At 53.0% G+C, this 25,908-nt stretch overlaps 1 protein-coding gene across 1 annotated transcript; it reads left to right on the forward strand.

Annotated features, from left to right (window-relative positions):
• The first annotated feature begins 614 nt into the window (after positions 1 to 614).
• Positions 615 to 24,081, forward strand: GHRHR (growth hormone releasing hormone receptor). The gene is made up of 14 exons (XM_044001960.1): positions 615 to 793; positions 2,175 to 2,337; positions 7,155 to 7,257; positions 7,883 to 7,990; positions 8,499 to 8,596; positions 9,597 to 9,694; positions 11,805 to 11,940; positions 13,326 to 13,479; positions 13,833 to 13,893; positions 17,065 to 17,134; positions 17,846 to 17,937; positions 21,214 to 21,343; positions 22,762 to 22,803; positions 23,953 to 24,081. The coding sequence occupies exons 1-14, from the start codon at positions 615 to 617 to the stop codon at positions 24,079 to 24,081; spliced, it is 1,563 nt and encodes a 520-aa protein (XP_043857895.1).
• Positions 24,082 to 25,908: the final 1,827 nt, after the last annotated feature.

Raw genomic sequence — 25,908 nt, forward strand, 5'->3', positions numbered from 1 at the left:
CAAGTAGACTCTTCTCCCCAATACATCCCTCCAAAGGGTTTGTGTTGTCCAGGTGTGGCTCTAGAGACAGAGCAGGTTCAGGAAGTTGGTCCTTGTGTGGGCCTGAGACTGAGAGAGTGGTCCTTGTTGAATCTATTCAGCCTGGAGATGGGAGTGAGGCCTCTATGATTGTCTGGGGCAGAGCTGGCACATCCAGGGGAATGAGGCTCCTCTCTCAGGGCCTTACCCTGTGCCAATCGCCACAGAGGAGAGGGGTGGGGCAAGGGCAAGAAGCAGCACCTGCCTGGGGGAGCAGAGTTCCTAGTCTGGCTGGAGAGACAAGATTCACATAAGGGAAACATTCAGAGACCCAATCCACATGGTGGTATCAGGCTTTCAAGTGGAACTAGGAGGTAGAAATCAGGCAAACCCCAGAACCTGCCCTGTGCAATGAGGGGCCTGGATTTCCAATCCCCAAGGATGCTTTCCAGCTCACAACCTATGACTTTGCAGTGGAATGTGGGTGGTAGGGGTGGAGTTGGGGTACTTGGAGAAGGCTTCCTAGGAAAGCAGACCTTGAGCAGGGGCCCAAAGGGCAGTCGGGGATTAGATAATGAGGGAGGAGTGAGGAGGGCATGTCGGGGATTTTTGGCAGGAATGAAGTATGGCTAAAGACAGAAGTGTGCAGGGAGAGCCACCCAGCTGGGGCAGAGAGCTTCCTGGAAGGACCGTCCAGAAGCCACTGCTTTCAGTGCCCGGAGGATGCCTTCCCAGCCCCCCCCCCACACACTCTGTTCTGTTCCCCAGCAGCTGTGTGCTGTGGTCTTCATATGGATGAAGCTCAGGGCTAGGCTGCCCTTTGGACAAGCCAGTTCCCAGATAGGAATATTTTTATTATTCATGCTTTGGAGATGGAAACTAGCAGGCAGGGTGACAGCTGTGGTGGGGACAGTGGGTACACAGAAGGTCACCCACTCGGCAGGCTGAAATCACCTTGTTTTGTTCCTTCTCTGAGAATGAACTGAAAGGACACGTGAATGGTCCCCCACCCTCTGCCAAAGCAAGAGTGGCTGGGCCAGGCCTGTGACTAATATCAACAATCATTGGTGTCAGACATAGGAAATACTGAAGGGAAGGGAAGGGGAGGGGAGGGGAGGGGAGGGGAGGGGAGGGGAGGGGAGGGGAGGGGAGGGGAGGGGAGGGGAGGGGAGGGGAGGGGAGGGGAGGGGAGGGGAGGGGAGGGGAGGGGAGGAGAGGGGAGGAGAGGGGAGGGGAGGGGAGGGGAGGGGAGGGGGAGGGGAGGGGAGGGGAGGAGAGGAGAGGAGAGGAGAGGAGAGGAGAGGAGAGGAGAGGAGAGGAGAGGAGAGGAGAGGAGAGGAGAGGAGAGGAGAGGAGAGGAGAGGAGAGGAGAGGAGAGGAGAGGAGAGGAGAGGAGAGGAGAGGAGAGGAGAGGAGAGGAGAGGAGAGGAGAGGAGAGGAGAGGAGAGGAGAGGAGAGGAGAGGAGAGGAGAGGAGAGGAGAGGAGAGGAGAGGAGAGGAGAGGAGAGGAGAGGAGAGGAGAGGAGAGGAGAGGAGAGGAGAGGAGAGGAGAGGAGAGGAGAGGAGAGGAGAGGAGAGGAGAGGAGAGGAGAGGAGAGGAGAGGAGAGGAGAGGAGAGGAGAGGAGAGGAGAGGAGAGGAGAGGAGAGGAGAGGAGAGGAGAGGAGAGGAGAGGAGAGGAGAGGAGAGGAGAGGAGAGGAGAGGAGAGGAGAGGAGAGGAGAGGAGAGGAGAGGAGAGGAGAGGAGGGAGGCCAAAATTTTTTATTGTTGTTCAGTCATGCCTGTTTTTTTTTGTGATTCCATTTGGGGTTTTCTGTCAGAGATGGTTTTCCATTTCCTTCTCCAGCTCATTTGCAGATGAACTGAGGCAAACAGGTTTAAATGACTTGTCCAGGGTCACACAGCTAGAAAGTGTCTGAGGCCAAATTTGAACCCGGGAAGATAAGTCTTCCCAACTGCAGGCCTAGCACTCTATGCACTATGGTGCCACCTAGCTGCCATGTGAACATTTTAAATAAGTGCAACTGGCAAATGCTGACTTCTCCAGGGAGCCTTCTCAGGTTGACTCATGTCAGCACTTGGACAGCTCCAGGGTGGCCTCAAGACTCTCCCACTGACAGTCACCACCTTGTTCCCAGACCTTCTTCTTCCCACAGTCTGTATGGTTTGTCTCACGTGAGCCTTGAACCTAAAAGCCAAAGTCTGGGGTATCAGGACAAACTGAAGGCCTCAGAAAAGGCTCGAGGTCTGACTAAGCAGGGACGTGTCCTGCAGCTGCTTGAGCCTGAGGAAGGGCACCTGGGGTCTGGCTCAGGGTCCGTAAGGGGACATTCAGCAAAGGGCAAGAGGCGGGGCTGGGTGAGGGGAAGCGCTGCTCACAGCCTGCAGAAAGGGGTTGGGTGAGCTCCCTGGACACCTCTGAATTGTGACTCCAGAAGCTTTGCTAGTATTTGCAGCTGTCTACCTGTCTTTTTCAGCCCTGGGCTGTTAGTGCTGTGAAGAAAGCCTGTACAGAGCCAGCTTAGCTCCTTACTTGGCCCCTGCCCCTTTACCCAGGTGGGGACTGCCCCTTCCCCTCTCTAGTGTTTGCTTAACCAGCAGTCCCATGGGCAGTATCAAGGTAGCCTTCATGATGTCCTGCTGGGCAAGGTTGGCACTGGGACCCTCCTACCTCCTGGGGGTAGCTTGGGGTAGGGAAGGAGCATTGGCTTTGGGCTCAGTGGGCCAGTTTCAATCAATCACTCAGCAAACATTTATTACCCTACTATGTACTGGGCATTGGATACTATGCTGGCACTAGCAATGCAAGGACAAGAATGAAACAATTCCTACTTCCAAAGATCTTACATTCTTTTTTGTGGGGCAATGAGCATTAAGTGACTTGCCCAGGGTCACACAGCTAGTAAGTGTCAAGTGTCTGAGGCTGGACTTGAATTCAGGTCCTCCTGAATCCAGGGTCGGTGCTTTTTCTACCATGCCACCTGGCTGCCCCAAAGATCTTACATTCTAATGGAGAAACGATCACACACGAACTATGTATATATAGAACACATAAAAATAATACGTGCAGATGTATTAGTAGTTCAGTATAAGACAATTTGAAATGGAAGACAGCAGTGGTTAAGGGATCAGGAAAGGCAGAATCACCACACCTCCCCTGGTGTCTGAGGTGCAGTATGAAAGAGTAGAGTGACTAGATTGGATGTAGACAAGGAGGGAATGCATTCAAGGCCTATGGGGATGAATGTCCAGTGCAAATTCGTAGAGAAGGGAGATGGAGTATTGTGTGTGGAACAGAAGGCCTGATTGTCTGGCTTCTGGAGTGGAGGAGGGGGAATAACATCCAATGAGACTGAAAAGAGAGGTTGAGGCCAGGTTATGTAAGGCTAAACCAAGGAGCTTACATATTAGCCCACAGGCTATTGGGAGCCTCTGGAGTTGCTTGAGTTGGGGCATCACATGGTCATATCTCAGCTTAAGGAAAATTACTCCAGTTTTTAGGACAAACTGGAATGGGAAGAGATTTGAGGCAGGAAGGCTAATTAGGAAGCTGTTGCAATGATCTAGTGGAAAAGTAATGAGGGTCTGAACTAAAGTAGTTGCTGTATGAGTGAAGGGAAGAGGTTGGATGAATGACATGTTATAAAGGCATAAAGTGTGCAAGATTTTGGCAACTGATGAGCCCTGTGGGGTGAAGAGACTGAGGAGTCCAAAATAACACTGAGATTATAAATCCGAGACACTGGAAGGGTGATGACACCTTAGACAAAAATATGGACATTTGAAATACTGGATGGTTTAGGGGAGAGAGTAATAAGTTCAGGTTAGACATGCTGAGTTTGAGATATCTCAGGGACGTCCAAAGGCCATTAGTGGTGTGGGACTAGAGCTCAGTTGAAAGATCGAGGCTTCATGTATGGAATCAAGAATCATCTGAATAGAGTTGATAACTACCATGGAAGCTAATGAGGCTATCAAGGGAGCATATAGGAGAAGAAGAGAGGGCCCAGGCTAGAACCTCAGGGAACACCCAAAATTAGGGGGTATGAAATGGCTAATGAGCCAACAAAGGAGACTAAGAAAGAGAAGTCAGATGGCAGGAGGTCAACCAGTAGAAAGTAGAGTTATGAAAATCCAGGAAGAAGAAAGTATTCAGGAGAGAGTGATCCAACAGCACCAAAGGCTGCACAGAGGTCAAGAAGGATGAGAAGTGAGATGAGGCCATTGGACTTGACAATTAAGATATCGTTATTGACTTTGGAAAGAGTCATTTTAGTTGAGTGAGGAGGTCAGAAGTCAGGTTGCAAAAGGTTGAGAAATGAGACAAGAGGAAGTGAAGGTTGATAGTATAAACAGCTCTATTAAATACTTTGGTCTGGAAAGGGGGAAGACTAGGTATAGACCAACATCTCACACTGTATACTAAAATAAGGTCAAAATGGGTACATGATTTACACATAAAAGGTGATACCAAAGCAAATTAAGAGAGCATTACAAAATATAAAATATTAAAGGACTTTTGCTCAAACAAAACCAATGCAACCAAAATTATAAGGAAAGCAGATAACTGGGAAGGAATTTTGCAACAACTATCTCGGATAAAGGCTTTATTTCTCAAATATATACAGAAATGAGTAAAATTTATAAGAATACAAGTTATCTCCCAATTGATAAATGGCCAAAGGATATGTACAAGCAGTTTTTAGACAAAGAAATCAAAGCTATAGATAGTCATATGAAAAAATGCTCTAAATCACTATTGGTCAGAAAAATGCAAATTAAAACAACTCTGAGGTACCACCTCACACCTATCTGAGTGGCTAATATGACAAAAAGGAAAATGTTGGATGTTGGAGGGGATGTGGGAAAACTGGGATACTAATCCACCATTGGTTGAGTTGTGAACTGATCCAATCATTCTGGAAAGCAATTTGGAATTATGCCCAAAGGGCTATAAAGCTGCCCATACCCTTTTTTTTTCTTTTTTTCTTTTTTTTTTTTTAGTGAGGCAATTGGGTCACACAGCTAGTACGTGTTAAGTGTCTGAGGCCGGATTTGAACTCAGGTACTCCTGACTCCAGGTCCAGTGCTGTATCCACTGTGCCACCTAGCTGCCCCTGCCCATACCCTTTGATCTAGCAATACCACTGCTAGGTTTATATCCCAAAGACATCCTCAAAAAAGGGAAAGGGCCTATTTGTACAAATATTTTTATAGCAGCTCTTTTTGTGGTGGCTAAGAATTGGAAATCAAAGGGATGCCCATCCACTGGGGAATGTCTAAACAAGCTGTAGTATATGATGGCGATGGAATATTATGTGTCATAAGAGATGACAAACAGGATGATTTCAGGAAGGCCTGGAAAGAATCGTATGAACTGACTTATAGTGAAGTGAGTAGAACCAGTGACAGCCATATTGCTCAATGAAGAACTGTGAATGACTTTAGTTATTCTCAGCAATACAATAATCCAAGACAACCCCAAAGGACTTATGATGAAACATACTCTCCATCTCCAAAGAAAGAACTGATATTGATGGAACACAGACTGAAGTTTGCTATTTTTCATGTTCTTTCATTTGTTTTCTTTTATTGAAGTCTTAGACCAAGTGACCAATATGGAAATGTTTTACATAATTGCATGTGTATAACCTATATACAATCTGATTGATTGCTACTTCAGGGGGCAGGAAGGGATAGAATTTGGAACTCAAAACTTCATTTTAAAAAAGAAAGGGAGAGAGCAGCTAGGTGGCACAGTGAATAGAGCACCAGCCCTGGATTTAGGAGGACCTGAGTTCAAATCCGCCTTCAGACACTTGACACTTACCAGCTGTGTGACCCTGGGCAAGTCACTTAACCCTCATTGTCCCGCAAAACACCCCAAAAAACAAACAAAAAAAAAGAAAAAGAAAGGGATAAGAGATATAGGATGATAGCTGCAGGAGATGGTAGTGTCCTAGTGAAGATTTTCTAAGAATGGAGGAGACTTGAGCTTGTCTGAAGGCAGTAGGAAAAGAAGTAGTGGAGAAGAAGTTGAAGATTCAAGAAAAGAGGAGGAAATGATTGTGAATGCAATCTTCTGGAAGAACAGGAGGGATTTGATCCAGGGTACATCTTGAAGGGTTGGCCTTGGCAAAGAGAAGGGTCCCCTCTGTGTCAGAGATTTGGGGAAAGGAATAGAGTGCTAGATGATGTAGAAAAGATTTTGAGATGAAGAGAGTGAGAGGAGCGGTGTCCTCCTCAACCGGGCCATCACTGCTGGAAGATAATTCCTTTGTATCTCCCCAATTGAGTCACTATCCCACTCACCACAACTACTTTTCCAAACCCTTTTGTCTACCCTCAAACCTCTAATAGCTTCCTCTCTCCCAACTCTCAGCTGAGAACCTTGTTTTATATTTCACCGAAAAAGCAAACACTTCTTGAGAGCTCCCTCCTCCCTCCTCCTCATTTCACATCACTGAGCTGCCTTCTGTCAGTATCTCCACCTTCATCCCTGTGTCACATGAAGAGGTGACTCTTCTCCTTGCCTCCTCAAGCACAAGTGATGCTGTCGCATTCCGTCTTCCCCAGCAAGCAGATCACCTCTTCTGGCATTGCCACTTTAACTAATCTTCCATTTCTCCCTGTCTACTGGTTGCTTCCCTATTGCTCATGGATAGGCCCGTGTCTTCGCCATCTTCAGAAATGCCCTTATTCCATGCTGAACATGCCATGAGATTCAGTGATCCTCACCTCCTTTCTGTTCCTCAAACAATACGCTCCATCTCTTGACTCAGCATTTCCATTGATTATGTCCTGTGTCCTCTTGGAACATTTCCATGTGCATGTGCTAATGGGCAGCTTCTTAATCTTGTGTGTATGCTTGTTCTGTTAGACCATCTCCTCTGGACCACAAACCTCCTAAGGGCAGAGTTAAGGGCCAGCCTTTGCTTCGGCTGCCTGCTCAGCTATGTGAGGATGCCAAACAGCCTGGCCACTTTTTACTCCTCATGAAAGAGAGGATGACTGCTCTGCCCAGCCCCAAGAGAATCAGGCAGCAGCTTCCTGCCCAAGGGAAACTGGGCCCATTCTCCAGGATGGGGAAGGGCATTCTGGGCCCTTCCTACATTTCTGAACATCTTTACCCATAGGTGCTGGGGCTCGTGCACCCAGAATGTGAACTTCTCCAAGAGCTGAAAAAGGATGAGTTAGCATGCCTGCCAAGAGAAGAGGAGCTGTCCAATGGGACTGTGGGTATGCAGACCTCCTTCTCTTGTCTGGGCCACTGAGGGATGCAGGAAGGTCCAGGCCACTAGTCCACAGTGGGCCCTGGGAAATCAGCAACCTTGTCCTGCCCAGGGAGAAACATGTCCTGTCTGTCGGTCTGTCTGCCTGTCTGTCTATCATCTATCTATCTATCTATCTATCTATCTATCTATCTATCATCTATCTATCTATCTATCTATCTATCTATCTATCTATCTATCTATCTATCTATCTATCTATGTCTATTTTAAATCAGCAAAAATAGGCCTTCTCTCCTTCCCATCCCAACCTTCTCCCCTCAACTGATAATGAAAGAAAAACAAAGCCACTGGCATAAACATGCAGGGCTGGGCAAACCACATTGTCCTTTGGGCCATTCACCAGCTTTTCTCAACACTTCTAGCTTTACCATATAAGATCGAAAGGGCTTGTGAGGGCAGTTAGGCCCATTGTGCGGCTTACTCTTCTCCCCCAAACGAGCAGTTCCTGCTAATGGAGGGAGTAGCCACTGCCTAGCATGTCTGGTCTGTTCCCCATGTTCCCTTCCTTCGCCTCAGATCTCAGACTCTCTCCTCACATCCATGACAAGGCTGCTTGCTTTGTTCTTCTCTAGGCTGCCAGAGGGAGTGGGATGGCCTGCTTTGCTGGCCGGCTCTGGGCACTGGGGCATCAGTCACCCTGCCCTGCCCAGACTTCTTCTCTCTCTTCAGCCCCAAACCAGGTGAGGCAATTCTGTAGAATGGACAGGGAGAGGGAGGGTAGATGATGCACCTTGGGAGGAAGGCCCAGAGTCCTGGGGCAGGCATTATTTCCTCCTCATCCCCTTGTCTCTTCTGACCATGTTTGGAGGGAGAGGATGGAGGACAGACCTCCTCCTATCAGTACTTAGCACAGGGGTCAGGCAAGGTGCTTCTGGTCAATGGTTCCCTTGCCCAAGTTGTCCCAGATCTTCCCATATTTGGCAAAGGATGGGATTGGAATAGAAGCTGCCTCACTGCTCCAGTGGGGAGAGGGCTGGCAAACTCAGGAGACCACTGCTGAAGCAAGGCTAGAAACACAGGGTGCTCCCTCAGGGCCCTTCCTGATGTTTTTTTTCCCCTATGGGTTCATGTCCTTCAGTTTCATACCCCTGTTCTTAGGGAAATACTAGGGTACCCTACAATGTCTATGGGTACTTCTAGAGATAGATGCTCCCATCCCCCCTCTCTGTTGTTTCTTCTCCCTTCCAGGAACAGTGAGGAGAGACTGCATGGACACAGGATGGTCAGACCCCTCCCCACCATATATTGAAGCTTGTCCCGTGGAGCTGGAATCTCTGGCTGAGGAGGTGGGCTGCTCCCAGGATGGTGAGGGGAAGGTAGAAGGAAGTAGGGTCAGAGTGGTCAGGCATGAGGGAGGGGGAGCACGGTGAGGCTCACAGCCCACTGTGCTGAGCCACCTCTCTCTCTCTGTTATACCCCCTCCCCCTGTGCCCAGGACTGGCATCAGAAGGAATGAGAATAATAGTGATTGGGACAGTGGGGGTAGGTTGAAGGTGATGATTTGGTGGGTTCAGGGTAGTGTAGCCAAAAGTCCCCTGGACTGGGAGGCAGGAGGGCTGGGTTCTGGTCTCTAATGTTGCTGAGCCAATCCCACCCACCCCTGCAGGCATAAAAGGGAGGGTAGCTGTCAGAGTTCTTATTTTACATTTGGGGAAACAGCCCCCCAGGAGTTAATTAGCTCCTCTAAAGTCGCATGATCAGTCAGTGGCAGAGTTGGAATGAGAACCCAGATGTTTTGACTGGGACTCCAGCTCCTCCATAGAACAGCCCCCCATTCATTCATGGAGGGACTCTGGGCCTGCCACTTATTGACTCAGGCCTCAGCTTCCCTGGCTATAAAATGGGATGGTGTTATTGGCCCCTATGCCATAAGGCTGCTGGGAGGATGGAGCAAGGTCAGGGCCCAAGAGAGCTTTAGGGAGAGTAAGAAACTGCCCAGCCATGAGGGACAGGCTGGGTGTTCTCTTTGTGGGGCATGGGCCCCTCCAAGCTTGCCTCGGGTATCACCTCATAAATCCTCTCTCCCCTCCTGGAGGCTCTCACAAGGCAGGGGCCTCTTTTGTGTTGGCTTTGAGGTTTGACTGTCCATCTCCGTCCCTGTCCTTGCCCACCCTCTTCCTAATAGCTAGTGTAAGACAGCCCTCACTGGCAGCCCTGGAGCGGGGACAAGTGTGTGAATAATCACAGCTTCATTTCCCTAATACGGAAGTTGTAATGTTCCTCTTCCGGAGTTAACATTGGCCCCAGACTCCTGGCTGCCAGCTAATGCTCCTCTCTCCTCTGCAGAAATCCTACTTCTCCACAGTCAAGATCATCTATACCATCGGCTACAGCATCTCACTGACTTCCCTCCTTGTGGCCATCATCATCCTAATGATGTTCAGGTATTTCACTAACCCCACTATCACCAGTGATCCTCAGTGATCATTGGTGATTGCCAATGGCCACTGATGATTATCAGTGGCTGCTGATGGTCACCAGGGATCCCCAATGGTCACTAGGGATCACTGGTGATCTCCAGTGATCCCTAGTGATCACCAGTGGTCACCTGTGCTCTCCGATGATCATCAGTGGTCATCGGTGATTGCCAATGGCCACTGATGATCATCAGTGGCTGCTGATGGTCACCAGGGATCCCCAATGGTCACTAGGGATCACTGGTGATCTCCAGTGATCCCTAGTGATCATCAGTGGTCACCACCAACACCATCGGAAGTGCCCTCACCACCATCCTCATTGTCATCCATCCCCATCTCCACCAGAAAGCCCGTCTTCATCTCCATCACGACCCCTGACCCAATACTCTCCCTCCCAAAATACCTTTTATTGACTTTGTACTTAGTCTTGAAGTACTTCTATATGCTAATGTTGTGGCCCCCGATAGAATTAAGCTCTTCATCCTTTGACTTTGTAACCCCAAAGCTTAGCCCAGTTCCCAGAATATAAAAAGAGCTGAATTGATATGTGTTGGTTAATTGACTGACAGATCACTATTATCACCCCTATCACTATCAAAAAGTGCTTGACCAGGGGGCAGCTGGGTGGTGCAGTGGATAGAGCACCGGCCCTGGAGTCAGGAGGACCTGAGTTCAAATCCAGCCTCAGACACTTGACACTTACTAGCTGTGTGACCCTGGGCAAGTCACTTAACCCTCATCAACCCACCAAAAAAAAAAGTGCTTGACTAGGCTCTATACAACAACCCCGCCTTCAGGGCTCCTTCAGTCTATGATAGATACATAGACAGGAACACAACCGAATGAAAAAAGATGGGGGGAGGGGGAGCTTTGGGTGTCCCCTTTGGGTCCAGGAGGCTCTTCTAGGAATAAGGGAAATGAGACAAGAAGGTCTCATTAAGGGCTAGATTGGAGCAAGGAGCTGTGTCCTGATCCCAGCAGATGGACTTTCCCAAAGGCTCTAGGGACAGCTCCCCATTTAGAGCCAACATTAACTGGCTCAGCACATATGGATGACTTCTCTCCCATCTTGGTCGGGACTGGTTCCCAGCCCAACTTGTGCCTTCCATGGTCCCACCTGATGCTGTTTCTGCCGGTGCAGTGGGAAGGGTAGAGAAGGGAAATTAGCAAATGGTTCCTCTCAGTGTAGACATCTGCCCTGGGTCATTCGGTCTCCTTCCCTTCTGCAGGGTTATTTTTGGTTTGTTTCCTTGGACTTTGTTTCAGGAAAATAAGTAACTACCTCAACCCCACCTGTGTAGACACAACCCAGGCAGAGAAGGCAGCATTCCCCTCCCCCCAGCCCCTGTGCTGGAGGGAATCTTTGAGCAGCCAATTGCCCTAGGCCATAGGCCCATCCCTCCTGACCCCAGCCCGCCCCACGACTTTCAGATCCTTCCCTTCCTCTCCACTCCTGTGGCCTCCATTCCAGTAAGGCCTTCTCCCTTCTCTCCAAGAATTGCAATGGCCTCCCAACTGGTCCCTGGCACCTGGCCTCCTTCCCTCCAGCTTCCAGAGCAAACTTCTTAAAGCACAGCTTGACCCCATCCTGTCATTGGGCGATTGTCACTGGGCGATTGTCACTGGGCGATTGTCATTGGGCGATTGTCACTGGGCGATTGTCACTGGGCGATTGTCATTGGGCGATTGTCACTGGGCGATTGTCACTGGGCGATTGTCATTGGGCGATTGTCATTGGGCGATTGTCATTGGGCGATTGTCACTGGGCGATTGTCATTGGGCGATTGTCATTGGGCAATCCTTTTTAGTGGCTCCCCATCCCCCACAAGAGCAGGTAGAGTGGCCGCAGATGGGTCCTCAGGGTCAGTCCGGCCCAGCAGACGTGCTTCTCCACAAGGGGCTTGGTTCAGTGCCTGCCCTCCACGGGCTTCCATTCTGGCCCTAGTCTGCTCTCCCTGCCCCCCACGCCCACTGTCCACTTGACCCTGAGCTGTCTCCCCACTGCCCTGACATGCGTCGTCCTCCTTCCTGCCTCCGCCCCGTGGTGGATTGTGACCCTGCCCTCCTGGTGCCCTAGGAGGCTTCGCTGCCCCAGGAATTACATCCACGTCCAGCTCTTCTTCACGTTCATCCTCAAAGCTGGGGCCGTTTTCCTCAAAGACGCTATAGTTCTCCAGGGGGAGGATGAGGTTGACCACTGTACCTTCTCCACGGTGAGTGCCCGGGCCCTGGGGCAGCCCCTGCCTCCGTGCCCACCCCCGCGGCTGTCCTCATGGGTGTATAACAGAAGGGCTGCGGAGATGGGTCTGTAGCCCCAAGGGGCTGGGAGCAGACCTGGGCAGGTCATGTCCTGGAGCCTCCGTGTCCTCATCCTTGAAATGGGGCCAATCGAACCTCCCACCCTCCTCACGAGGCCCCAGTGATATAAGAATAAAAGAGCTTTGATAAACCAAGGCTGGAGCCCCGTCTGGCCAGGCCTGCAGTGGATGGAAAGACGAGAGGAGAAGGGAAAGACCCTTCACCTTGGGGGACTAGGTGGATTAGGAAGCAAAAGGTTGTTAGTGAAGAGGCTCCAGGCTGAGAGACAGGCCGGGCTCAGCACGGTGAATCCCGGAAGGCTTCCTGGAGGAGGGGAGGCGGGCAGGGACTCCAGATCTCAGCACCGAGCAGGACTGCTCGATTCTCACTGGATCCCTGGGGCAGCTCAGAGATGCAGACAGGATGGCTAGGATTACCCCCATTTTACAGATAGAAAAACTGAGGCCTGGAGAAGTACTGTGACTGCCTCACGGTAGCAGAGGGAGTCAGTGTTAGGGTGTGCAAAGGCACCTTTATGTCCTCTGCATGGTGGGAGGCAGGAGCAACAGCAGCTGCAGCCCCTGGGCAGGGGGGCCAGGGAAAGTGGGGTGAGGCAAACTAGGGGCTCGTCTGATGGAGGAGCCTGGCAGGAGAAGCGGACATGGCTCTGCTTTGGGCAGCACCAAAGGTGGAGAGGACTGCTCGGCCCAGGCCCCAGGAAGACAGAAGCTGGAGAGGGGCCCCAGGGGAACCCGCTGCCGGAAAGGACAGGAGGATAGCAGCCGGCTCTCCTGGCCCCGGCCCAGATGGGCCTCAGGCTCCCCAGCACCCCTCCCTCTCACCCAGGGAGCGGCACCAAAGGTCAGGGCCCGGACCTGCCCAGGCCTGAGGCAGAGCAATGCTAGGATGAGCCCAGGGGGCTTCAGAGCCTTGTTTTCTCCGGGCTGGGCCTCTCTCCTTGGCTGCCTCCACTTCTGAGAGCCCTGCCCACTTCTGGTGAGCTCTTCGTGAGTCCTGGCTTCCTCTGGTCTTTGCCCACTCGGCAGGCCACAGCCTCCTGAGCCACTGTCCTGCCTTGCTCAGCCCAGCCTGGGAGCCAGCTCCACTTCAATTTGCTCCAGCTTACTCCTTCTGTGCCCAGATTGCGTTAGTGGGGCGTGGGCACCAAGACGCTCGGGGGCCAGGCTCTGCCTCCAGGAGCTACCCTTGTGAAGCACCAGATGGAAGAGGCCAGAGGGGAGGGAGCAGGGGCCTGCCTGGAGCCACGACCTCCCCTGCCCTCTGCTCTTCCTACCCTCAGACTGGCTGCAAGCTCTCCGTGGCCTTCTCCTATTTTGCCACCATGACCAACTTCACCTGGCTCCTGGGCGAGGCCATCTACCTGACGTGTCTCCTGGCTACGGCCTTCTCCAGTGGAATGAGATACTTCTGGTGGCTCGTCCTCGGTGGCTGGGGTACAGCTTGGGGAGATCAGGGATCGGGGTCCCGTCTGCGCCTGGCACTGGGGAATGCTCTGCATCTGGGGGTGGGGGCAGCCTGTGGCAGGGGCAGGAGCAGGCTGGGGCCAAGGCCAGGGTCAGGCTGGGGGTGGGGCTCAGGGGTCAGTCTGAGTCTGAGAATCAGAGGCCATCTCTGCCCAGGGTTAGGAGTCATTCTGGAGCCATGATAAGGAAAATGACAGGAGGGACTGAGGAGAGCCTGGCTCGGGGCTCAGGCTCCTGCCACCCTCCCGCCAGGCCTCACAGCACAGACAAAGGGCACCCCCTGGTGCGGGGGAGGGGCTCAGCACAGCTGGTCTCATCTTCAGGTCTTCCCATGTTTTTCATCCTTGTGTGGATCTTCTTCAAGTTGGCTTTCGAAGACAGAGTGTGAGTCTCTCCCAAGCCCAGGACCCCCCCCCACTGCCCACCCCCACCACATACAACCTCAGTGCTACCTTGGTGAGGGACAAAGCCCTCCATTCCTACACAGACACACACACAAACACAGTCATACACAGAGACACTCTCTCTCTCTCTCTCACACACACACACACACATATGCACTCATACACACACACACAGACACACAAAATCTCATGCATTCCCATACTTTCATACTAACACACACACACACACACACACACACACACACTCAGTGTCTTCAGGACTCAACTGTTCAGGAGACAGGGCAAGGAGATGACCCAGGGATCAGTGTGAGAGGAAAGAAGGCCTACGTGCCTGGGGCTGTGACCCAAGGGGGGAACAGGGAGGCTGCTGGGGTCAAGGGTCCCAGAGGGAGGGTCCAAGCTTTGGGATCCAAGAATGAAGAGGATTTGGAGGGGGGTGGATGGCAGGCAGCAGAAAGGGGGGGGGCAAAAGCGGGAATGGTCAGTGAGAAAACAGGCCTGGCCAGAGCAGTCAGGGCACTGCAGGGGGGGCGGGAGCAGGAGGAGAGACAGCAGGCAGGAGGCCACCTTTGTCTGGGGAGGCAGGAAGCACAAGTATCTTCCCACGTCATTCTCACACAACTGTCACACTCACATCCTCAGACACATATACACTCATGCATACACTCCCATGCACACTCACATTCATATACACAGAATGCTCACACATACACTCTCATATTCTCACACACTCACATACACTCATGTGCACACTCACATACACAGACACATTCACAAATACACTCATACACACTCACATGCATACTCTCTCACACTCACACTCATATACACATACACACTCATGTATATACTCACACACACACTCTCTCACACTCCCACTCATATACACAGAATGCTCATACATACACTCTCATACTCTCACACACATACACTCACATGCATACTCTCTCACACTCACACTCATATACACATACACACTCATGTATATACTCACACACACTCTCTCACACTCCCATGCACACTCACATTCATATACACAGAATGCTTATACATACACTCTCATATTCTCACACACTCACATACACTCACATGCACACTCACATACACGGACACATTTACAAATACACTCTTATACTCACACACTCACATGCATACTCTCTAACACTCACACTCATATACACATACACACTCATGTATATACTCACACATACTCTCTCACACTCCCATGCACATTCACATTCATATACACAGAATGCTCATACATACACTCTCATACTCTCTCACACTCCCATGCACACTCCCACTTATATACACAGAATGCTCATACATACACTCTCATACTCTCACACACATACACTCACATGCATACTCTCTCACACTCACACTAATATACACATACACACTCATGTATATACTCACACACACTCTCTCACACTCCCATGCACACTCACATTCATATACACAGAATGCTTATACATACACTCTCATATTCTCACACACTCACATACACGGACACATTTACAAATACACTCTTATACTCACACACTCACATGCATACTCTCTCACACTCACACTCATATACACATACACACTCATGTATATACTCACACACACTCTCTCACACTCCCATGCACACTCCCACTCATATACACAGAATGCTCATACATACACTCTCATACTCTCACACACATACACTCACATGCATACTCTCTCACACTCACAATCATATACACATACACACTCATGTATATACTCACACACACACACTCTCTCACACTCCCACTCATATACACAGAATGCTCATACATACATTCTCATACTCTCACACACATACACTCACATGCATACTCTCTCACACTCACACTCATATACACATACACACTCATGTATATACTCACACACACTCTCTCACACTCCCATGCACACTCCCACTCATATACACAGAATGCTCATACATACACTCTCATACTCTCACACACATACACTCACATGCATACTCTCTCACACTCACACTTATATACACATACACACTCATGTATATACTCACACACACTCTCTCACACTCCCATGCACACTCACACTTATATACACAGAATGCTTATACATACACTCTCATATTCTCACACACTCACATACACTCACATGCACACTCACATACACGGACACATTTACAAATACACTCTTATACTCACACACTCACATGCATACTCTCTCACACTCACACTCATATACACATACACACTCATGTATATACTCACACACACTCTCTCACACTCCCATGCACACTCACATTCATATACACAGAATGCTCATACATACACTCTCATACTCTCACACTCACATACACAGACACATTCACAAATACACTCTTATACTCACACACTCACATGCATACTCTCTCACACTCACATACACATACACACTCATGTATATATTCACACTCACACTCTCTCACACTCCCATGCACACTACCACTCATATACACAGAATGCTCATACATACATTCTCATACTCTCACACACTCACATATACTCACATGCACACTTACATACACAGACACATTTACAAATACACTCTTATACTCACACACTCACATGCATACTCACACTCACTCATATACACAGATACACTCACTAATACACTCATACTCATACACTCCCATACTCCCACACTCCCACACTCACATGCACACTCACACACACACATTCACGCATGCACTCTCACACACTCAGTGACACATTCACATACACACGAGCTAGAAGGCCTCTTCCAGGCATCTAGTCCAGCCCTCCCTTGAGTCAGAAGCCCTTCTCCATCACAGGCTGCAAAGGCTGGAGCCTTTCGGCTACATGAGGCTTGACTGAGCCTCTGTGTAGGCTCAGCAATGGAACGGCCCCTGCCCTCAAGAAGCTCCCATTCCCGGTTCAGGGAATGTCCAGTCGCTCATTTACAGATGAGGAAACCGAGGCTGAGAGGGTACATGACTTGCCCAAGGTCTCACCTCCAGGGGCAAAGCGGGGAAGTGGGGAGCCCTTCTGGGGGGGATCCCCATAGGGCAGGGTTGGGTGGGGCTGGGGAGCCAAGGAGACATTGCCTGTCCCCTGGCAGACCCTTCTGGACACCCCCATGCCTGGGCCTTCTATTCTTGCAGGTGCTGGGACATGAATGACGACTCCCCCTACTGGTGGATCATCAAAGGGCCCATCGTCCTTTCGGTCGGGGTGAGGCTGCCCTCCCTGGACCCCACCCCCGAGCTGTCCCTGGGCCAGTGCCCAGGGGGAGAACAGAGCTGCAAAGCCAGCACCCTGGGGTTGACTCCCTTCTGGTGATCCCGGGGAAGCTTATTCCCCACTCTGACCCTCAGTTTTCTCATCTGTAAAAATGAGTGGGTTGGGTTTAATGGCTTCAGGGGTCCTCTTTAGCTGCCTGGCCTAGTGTATGAAAGATTTGGGGGGGACACTGGGAGGCTGGGGGGATGGGAGGGGGGACAACTCTGGGGGGTGCTGGGAGGGGTGGGGTGGGGAACAATGCTGGGGGTGCTGGGAGGGGGGACAACTCTGGGGGTGTTGGGGGTAGGGGTAGGAAACAATGCTGGGGGTGCTGGGAGGGGGAGCACCTTGGGGTGCTAGGGCAGAGGGAAAAGACAGGAAAGTGAGGAGGACGCTGGCTCACAGCACCCCTCTAGCCTGGGTATCCCCAAGAAAAAACATTTACTTCAAAGAGACAAGGTCACAGGCACAGCAGGGCGCGTCCAGGTTTGGGCCCCTGAGCTCTGCGGGGTGTCAGTCTTCCTGGGCCAGTCCCTTGCCTGTGTCCCAGGTCCATTCATGCCCCTCCAGCCCTATGTTCAGGCAGGCAGGGGTCCTGGTGGCCTGTGAGGCCCCCTACTCTCTGTGCCCAGCTCACCCGTGCCCTCTTGTCCCTGGCACCAGGTCACCTTTGGGCTCTTCCTCAACATTGTCCGCATCTTGCTCAAGAAGTTGGATCCGGGACAGAACAACTTGCACAGCCATGCCCAGTACCGGTGGGACACCAGGGAGCTTTGGGGGGGGGGTGAGAGCTCGGGAAGGAAGGAGGGGGACTGAGCTGCCAAGGGGTGGCCCATGGGGGCTGAAGGAGACGAGTAAAGAATTCCAGGAGGCACTTGTATGGGGGGAGCCTGATCAGGAGGCTCATCCAGGAAGAGAGGCCCAAGTGAGGGGGCAGGGGGGCGGGTCTGGGACAAAGTCAGATCATGTAGAAGGTCCCAGCCAGGGGCCAGGGGAGGAGCCCTGGGGGTCTGGGCTGGTGGCCCAGCTTTACTATGATAAAACAGCAGTAGCCAACATTCATATTACACCTACTATGTGCCAGGCACTGTGCTGAAATCACTTGAGCCTCACAACAACCTGGGAGGGAGGTGCTGCTATTATCCCCCTTTCACAGTTGGGGAAACTGAGGCAGGGCCCTCATAAGTGTGGCTTGATTTGTTTGTTTGTTTTGGTGAGGCAATTGGGGTTAAGTGACTTGCCCAGGGTCACACAGCTAGTGTCAAGTGTCTGAGGCCGGATTTGAATTCAGGTCCTCCTGACTCCAGGTCTGGTGCTACCTCAAAGGTGTAACATTAGCTGCCTTGCTAATCTTCACAAAGCAGGAGTGAGGGACCTAGGGGAAGGTAGAGGCTGTGGGGAAGGTCATCCTGTGTGCTGCCTTCCCTGTGCATGGACAAGAGGAGTCATGGCTGGGAGAGGGTGCCTCCCTGGGGAGGACGGAGTCTGGGATGGAGGGAGCAGGGTTTGAGGGGGAGGCGGGAACAACCGAGACCTGGGGCTTGTGGGGAGGAGAGGACTCGTCCGCCCCAGCTGGGTCAGAGACCTGCCTGGTCATTCGCGGCAGGGGCAGGAACCGGCAGCCTCCCAAGCTCCCACCCCCAGCACAAGACCCGGGGTGAGATGAGACAAATCCACTGTGGACGCCTGAAGCAGGCGAGGCTGGAAAACAGCTCCTGTGGAGGGTACTCAGGGACAGTGGCCCGAGACCTCGGTGCATGCGGATGCACTGCTAAGAGCAGTCTGAGCCCTGGCTGGGAGGCAGGGGCTGGTGGGTCAGTGGAGCCGGCGCATGAGGCTGGACTGAGGGGACACCCGGCTCTGCATCTGTCTCCAGCTGGTCACTGGGCGCCCCATGGCAAGTTTTCTCTTCTACAAAATGGGGTCGGGGTGCCGGCTTCCCAGGGTGTCCGGACAATTCCTTGAAGGGCTTTTCCGACCTGCCCCGAGTGCTTGGCATCACTATGGCTATTTCTCTCCACTGGGCCTCGCCGGGGCTGAGCTCGGTGCCCCACACGGGTCTCCAGATGAATCAGAGGGCCCCCAGTTGACCAGAAGGGCCGGCTGGCAAGGCAGCAGTGAAGGCCTTGGGGAAGCACACCCCGCAGAGGGTAGGTGACCTGACCCTGGGCTGCACATAGTTGAGTGGCCGTCACATGGAAGAGAGATAAGCCTTGTTTTTCTTGGCCCCAGAGGTCAGAAGGGGATGTTCCGGAGGGCCCATGCAGCCCCACATACCAACTAGGGGGGAAGGAATTTGCCTGAGCTTCCAAATTCCGGAGGCGAGGCGGGCTGCCCAGGCAGGTGGTGAGCTCCTCTGCCCACTGATGAGCTCTGCCCATGGATCTGTGAGAAGGGCTCCTTGTCCAGGTGTTTGAGAACTGGGCTAGGTGGCCTCCCAGGCCCCTCCTGGGCCTGGCGTCAGCATTCTGGGAGAGGCCAGAAATAAGGTCTGGGGCTCACAGCCCACGGGAAGGGTTGTGACACACGTTACAGAGCTGATCTCATTTGATCCTCCTAACGACACTGGAAGGCAAATGAGGAAACTGAGGCAGGCAGGGAAGTAACTTGCCCATTCAGCTAGAACAGGTCTGTGGGCAGATTTGAATGCAAGCCTCCCTGACTCTGGGCCCAGCCTCTCTTCCCTGCACCATCTGCAGGCCTCGTAAACGGCCTAGATTTGGGCTTATCCAATCTGTAGGTGGCACAAAGCTGGGCAGGTGGGGCTAAATAATGTACTGGATGGCAGAGTGAGGGTCTCAACAGACCGCGAGAGGCTAGCGCATCCAGCTGACTCTCCTAAGATGGAATGCAATAGGGACTAATGGAAAGTCTTACGCTTGTGGGTAAGGCAGCTTCCAAAACATCAAGTCTGCAAGTACAGGATGGTGGATGAAGATCTGTCCGAAAAAGATTGGGGAGTCTGAGTGGGCCAAAAACCCAATCTGAGTCAGCTGAGGGACCTAGTGGCCACAGAAGTTAACATGATCTTGGGCTGTATTGGGAGGGTCTGATGCTCCAGGAATATGGCGGTGGTTGTATGAAGGGGGTAGGGTCAGACCCGTTCTCTCTGGGTGCCAGAGAGGAGGCCAGTTTGGGCCGGATGGTGGCTCTGCCAGTGAGAGCCCTTCCTGCTCAGAGGCCCTGGTCCTGTGGATGTCCCTGGAGTCAGGAGTTGGGGCGTGCAGGCACCCCTCTGATCCCCTTCCCTCTCAGTCGCTTGGGCGCCTTTTGCATGTCGTCGGACTGGGCGTCAGCAGCCCTGGGGGCCGCTGCTGGCCGAGCCACCGGCTTTCTGGGTGACCCGCCATCCCTTTCTCTATGGGTGCCTCAGTTTCCCCCTCTGTGAACTGAAGGGGCTGCTCCCCATGACCTCCAAGGTCCCCTCCGGCCCCAGCCTTTGTGATCTGACTCTGGGGCAGCGAAGCCTTGTGGGACGTGTGACGGCTAAAACTAACATGGTTGAGGCGAGGTCACTTCCGGACACGGAATCAGCCTTAGCAAGACCAACCCGTGCTCTCTTAGCAGGGGGCCTAGTAATACTAGTCCCACAGATGTCAGACATGCAGCAAAGGGCCACACGGTCTCATATAGAAGGAGATGCTGGGGGGGGGGGCAGCCAGCCGGGGCTCTTGGCCTGCCCTCCCCCACTGCTGGGTTGGTGTCCTTACTGACTCCGGCATATGCCCCCATCTTCACCCCTCGTGACTTCTAGGAGGAGCTTCACATGCGATCCCTCAGTCTTAATGCACGCCCTGCTCCTGACCCGATCCCTTGTCTCAGCCAAGGCTACCTCCTGACTCCCTGCGAGTCTGCCCTGCCTCCCCCAGCCCTCCCCCAGCATCACAGAGCCAGGATGAGTCAGAGGCAGGATTTGAACCCGGGTCTTCCTGTCCAAGAGGCTGGCTCTCTTCACTGTACTGGGCATCCGTGAGATCATCGAGGAAGTGCCAGTCACACCCATGCTCCCCACCTCCTCTTCTCTCTTCCAGAAGGCTCTCCAAGTCAACTTTGCTCCTCATCCCACTGTTTGGAACTCACTACATCATCTTCAACTTCCTCCCAGACAGCGCCGGCGTGGGTCTCCGCCTCTGCTTGGAACTGGGCTTTGGCTCCTTCCAGGTGAGGGGCCAGATAGACGTTTTCCACCACCTGGCTGGAGAGGGACCAGGGTTCCCTCCCTGCTCAAGGGCGCTACCCCGCCCCGCCATGGAGCAGAGTCAGTTCTGGTTAGCACAATGGTTAGTGTAGAAATTGGTGAGGTCATGGTCAAGGACGAGACTGCCCCCAGGGGAGCCGAACACAAACTATCAGCTGCAGTGGGCCCCTGGCCAAATTCTGGATACAGTCTGACCTAGGGGCTGTCAGTCATTGATAAGAGTGTGCATCTGGTCACCATGGGAACCACATAGAGCCATAACTCTCATCTGGACATCCAGGGCAGTTTGTGGAGAGAGAGACAGGTAGGGGGAGAGCTCACCCAGTGCTAACAGCAAGATAGAAAGGTACACAGTCCTGTAGCTTCCTACTTGGGCTAATTTTTCTACTCAGGTGCTAAGTGTACTTATTCTGACCTTGCAAGTGCTGACAACACTCGACATTTCAGCACCCTGGGGCAAAGTCCCATTCACCCTACCTTAGTTATGGCTCTAGGAGCAAATGATCCCTGGTGCCTGGCTCCATTGTTAGGACAGTGAATCGGAGGGCTCCTCAGGGATCATGGGCAACTCCTCCCCCTTGACTTTCTTCCTGGGAACATGTGGCACTTGCTTGTCAGCTATTGGATTGGTTGGTCAGAGATGGGAGCTGATGGAAGCAGACTTGGCATTCCTATTTAACTCACTGTTCCCAGTCCCCCCCTCCCCCCTCCCCCATAGCCTCTCCCCATCCTCTTGCCCCCCAACACACATGACGAAGGCCTGGCAGGTAGAGGTTGGTCCCAGGGTTCATTTGTCCCACCCCCATGAGGCTCAGGGAGAAGGGAGCAGAACCATGCTGGGCCCTACCATATCATCTACAGTCAATCAACAAACCCCAGGAGAGTTCAGAGCCTAGCCCGGGAGGCAAGACTCTGATGCCTGGAACAATCAGGGAACAACAGACCTTTCTTAGGAATCATGTCAGGGAAAACCTTCCTAGCCACAAGAGCTGGCCCCTGGTGGTGCCTGCTGCCTGGACATGCGATGAGCCCCCCGTCCCTGGAGGTTTTCAAGCAGAGGCTGAGCAAGCACTTGTCTTAGTGTGTTGGAGGGTCTGTTAGTCCATGCAAGCTCCAGAAGACAGGGAGAGTGGGGAGCAGGAGAGGGAGAGGGAGGACAGACCATTCCCTCTAGAGTGATAAACTGAGCCTTGAGGGTTTGGTGAGGCAGAGGAGAGAGCCAGGTCAGGAGAGGGGTGGCATCTGGGGCTGGAGCAGGAGAAAGTCTGCCTGGGAGGGACTGAGGGAGCACAATTCGGCCCGAGTCTGTGGCCAGATGTGAAAGGCCTTGAATGCCAACACCAAAGAGTTACCAGCCAGATGTCTTCTTTGTTCTTTGCAGGGCTTTATCGTAGCTGTGCTCTACTGCTTTCTTAACCAAGAGGTGAGGCTGTGTGGCCCTGGCAATCCCTGCTCGTCCTGGCTTCCCCCGGCCCAGGCCAGGCCCAAACTGCCCCCTGGACCACCTCCCCCACTCCTCAGGTCCTGGGCCCCGGAAGCCAGGAGGTGGCCAGTGAGGTCCAGTCCAGTTAGAAGGGATGCAGCTGTGCCTCCTGGTGAAGTCCAGAGTTGGCCTCCCGAGTTCGGGCTCCCAGCGTGGGGGAGGAGGATGAGTGTCTGCAGAGGTGTCTCCAGGCGATGGGGGCAGGGCAGAAACACTAGCAAGAGCCGGGGGCCTCGTCCTGGCCATCGGCTCCTCTTTAGAGCTGGCAGGGGAGGAACAAGCCTGCTTTAGCGACCACTGTGTGCTGTGAACTGATCCCCACAACCGCCCCTGGCAGTTTTACAGTTGAGGAAACTGAGGCAGACAGTGGCCAGGTAATCACTGGTCCATGGTCACATGACTAGGAAGTATCTGAGGGTAGATTTGAACTCAGATTTTCCTGACTCTGAGTCTAGTGATCTGACCACGACCTCTCAGGCAGCTGGAAGCTGAGGTGCAGTCTGGGAAGGACCTGGTAAAAGTCACAGCTAGATTCAAACCCAGGCCCTCTGAAGCCAAATTCGGGTGGGGGGGGGATATAATGCCACAAAAGGGATGGATGGAGAGAGGGAGAGGTGGCATGAGAAGGAAGAAAGACCAAAGGGGAGAGAAAAAATGAAAGCCTAGCCCCAGGTAGACACTACATGAGGAGCCCATTCCCTGAGGGGAGGCAGCCCCCTGGTGGCAGGAGAGGCCACTGTCAATAGCCATCGGCCTCCCCTCCCTCAGCCTCCCCCTGACCGTGGTCCCCTGGCTCTGATCGGCACAGCTCATAGCCAAGAGTTCCAGAGCCAGGAAGAGGCTCTGGAAGGCCCTGGGGGACCCCGGGAGGGAGCCCAAGTGAGGGGGGCTTAAGAGAGAGCTGGGGTCCCCGAGGGAGACCCTGAAAGAAGATATGGAGGGGGAGGGGCTGAGGAAGGGATGCAGGTCTGCAGGGAGCGCAGGGGGCCCAACTTGGGGGTATCAAAACCGAGCCTTGGCTCTCCTGCCCAGAGCATCTTGGGGGAGGCCTCTGGGGGCCTGACACTGTCCCCTTCTGGTCTCCTGGAGGTCCGAGCTGAGCTGGTCAGGAGGTGGAACAATCATGACCATGGCCTTGGGCTGACACGGAGGCCAAGGCGGGCCAGGTGGAGGACAGCCTATAGTTCGGGTCTGAGGGTGCCAACGTCCATGTGCTAGACCCGCCTGGTGAGATGGGAGCCCCCGGCCTACCAGACCCAGCTTCACCAACCAGCCTCGGGAGGGGCTCCATCACCCACCTCAAAGCATCCTTGTTGACACCCCCATCCTGTCCTGCTTTCCTTCTCTCGCCCCGTTGTGCCTAGTCTTGTGCTCAGACAATGTCGTGGGAGAGCCCAGAGGAGGTGTCCTCTGGGGGTGGGAAGGACAACACCCCCGCCCCCATCCCCTAGAGCAGTTCAAGAGAGCTACAAGACCCAGAGTCGATTCCCTCTCCTCTCTCCAGCTGTCCTAGTTCTGTCCAGCTCACACCCCCTCCTCTGGGAAGCCTGCCTGGATGATTCTAGGCAGAGCAGACCCTCAGGGCCCAGCCCAGGGTGAAGCCTATAAGCCAGTTTATAGCCACTCACTGCCTTGCATGGGAGCCAGGAGAGCTCCCGCCCAGGTTGGCCCGGTGCAGAATATTTGCCCTGACCCTTTGGGCAGACGGCGACTCCCCAAGGGCAGGGTCCCCGTCTGTTCCAGCTCGCCCAAGCAGCCTGGCACAGAGCCAGGCCCCGGGAGAGCCTGGGGGGGGGTTGTACTGGAATCACAATAATCATGGGGTCTGTAGTAACCTAGTCCTCCCACCTCCCTTGACCATCCTCGGTCACAGTGACCCCCAGGGCCCTGGTCGGTGCCTGTCCCACTGCTCTGCCAGCTTTCCCCACCTCCCTCCACCCGCTCCCTGAGGCCCTTCCTGACCCCCCTCCCCCTTTAGAAACCACCGGATGTCATTGTTTAGACTCGGTATTTCCTTCCTTCTCCACACCCCCCGACCTAATAGACTGTAAGCATCCTGAGGGCTTTGCTTGGCACAGAGGAGATGCTTAATAAACGCGAAGATAAAAATGAAATTGCGCCCCTCTCTAAGGATCCCTGACTACACGCATGCAGGGACTGTCTCCTCACCTCTGCATGCGCGTCCCGCTGCCAGGCTCTTGTTGGTGTCCTCCCACAAGTCCTTTGTGGAGGATGGAGCAAGTGTGCCGGACACATAGTTGTGGGCCTTGAGCCACCCTGAGGTGTGGGCCCAGCTTGGGGGGGAGGGTCACCCACTGCCCAGCACTCACCTTTGCCCCATGCCTAGCCACCCCACCTCCTTCCCTGTCCAGCCTGCTGGTACCCACCATGTCTACCTCCACCACTTCCCGAGCTATGGGCAATGCCGACTCTCCAGAGATTGCGGTGCTCCACGAGTCACCTCCACCGGGGGCTCTTGGCATCCATAAGAGTCACTGGAAGCAGAGGCCGTTTTCTCAATCGATCCATGTCGTTGTTGAGTTGTTTCCACCATATCTGACTCTTTGTGACCCCATTTGGAAGATGAGTGACAGGCCTGGCACTCTATCCACAGGGTTACCTGGCTACCCATGGATTTGGCGTGTAGTAGGCAATTAATAGAATGACTAGGGGGCACGGTGGATAGAAAACTCATCTTCCTGAGGTCACGGGGGTAGCTAGGTGGCACAGTGGTTAAAGCACCAGCCATGTATTCAGGAGGACCTGAGTTCAAGTCCAGGCTCAGACACTTGATACTTACTAGCTGTGTGACCCTAGGCAAGTCACTTAACCCCCATTGCCCTGAAAAAAAAAAGAAAAAAGAGAAAGAAAACTCATTTTCCTGAGGTCAAATTCAGCCCCAGACACTTCCTAGCTGGGTGGCCCTGGGCAAGTCACTTCACTCTGTTTGCCTCAGTTTCTTCATCTGTCCAATGAGCTGAAGAAGATGGCAAACCACCCCAAATGGGGTCACGGGGAGTCGGGCACGACTGAACAACAGCAACA

The sequence above is a fragment of the Dromiciops gliroides genome, chromosome 1 (assembly GCF_019393635.1).
Source record: "Dromiciops gliroides isolate mDroGli1 chromosome 1, mDroGli1.pri, whole genome shotgun sequence".
NCBI lineage: Eukaryota > Metazoa > Chordata > Mammalia > Microbiotheria > Microbiotheriidae > Dromiciops > Dromiciops gliroides.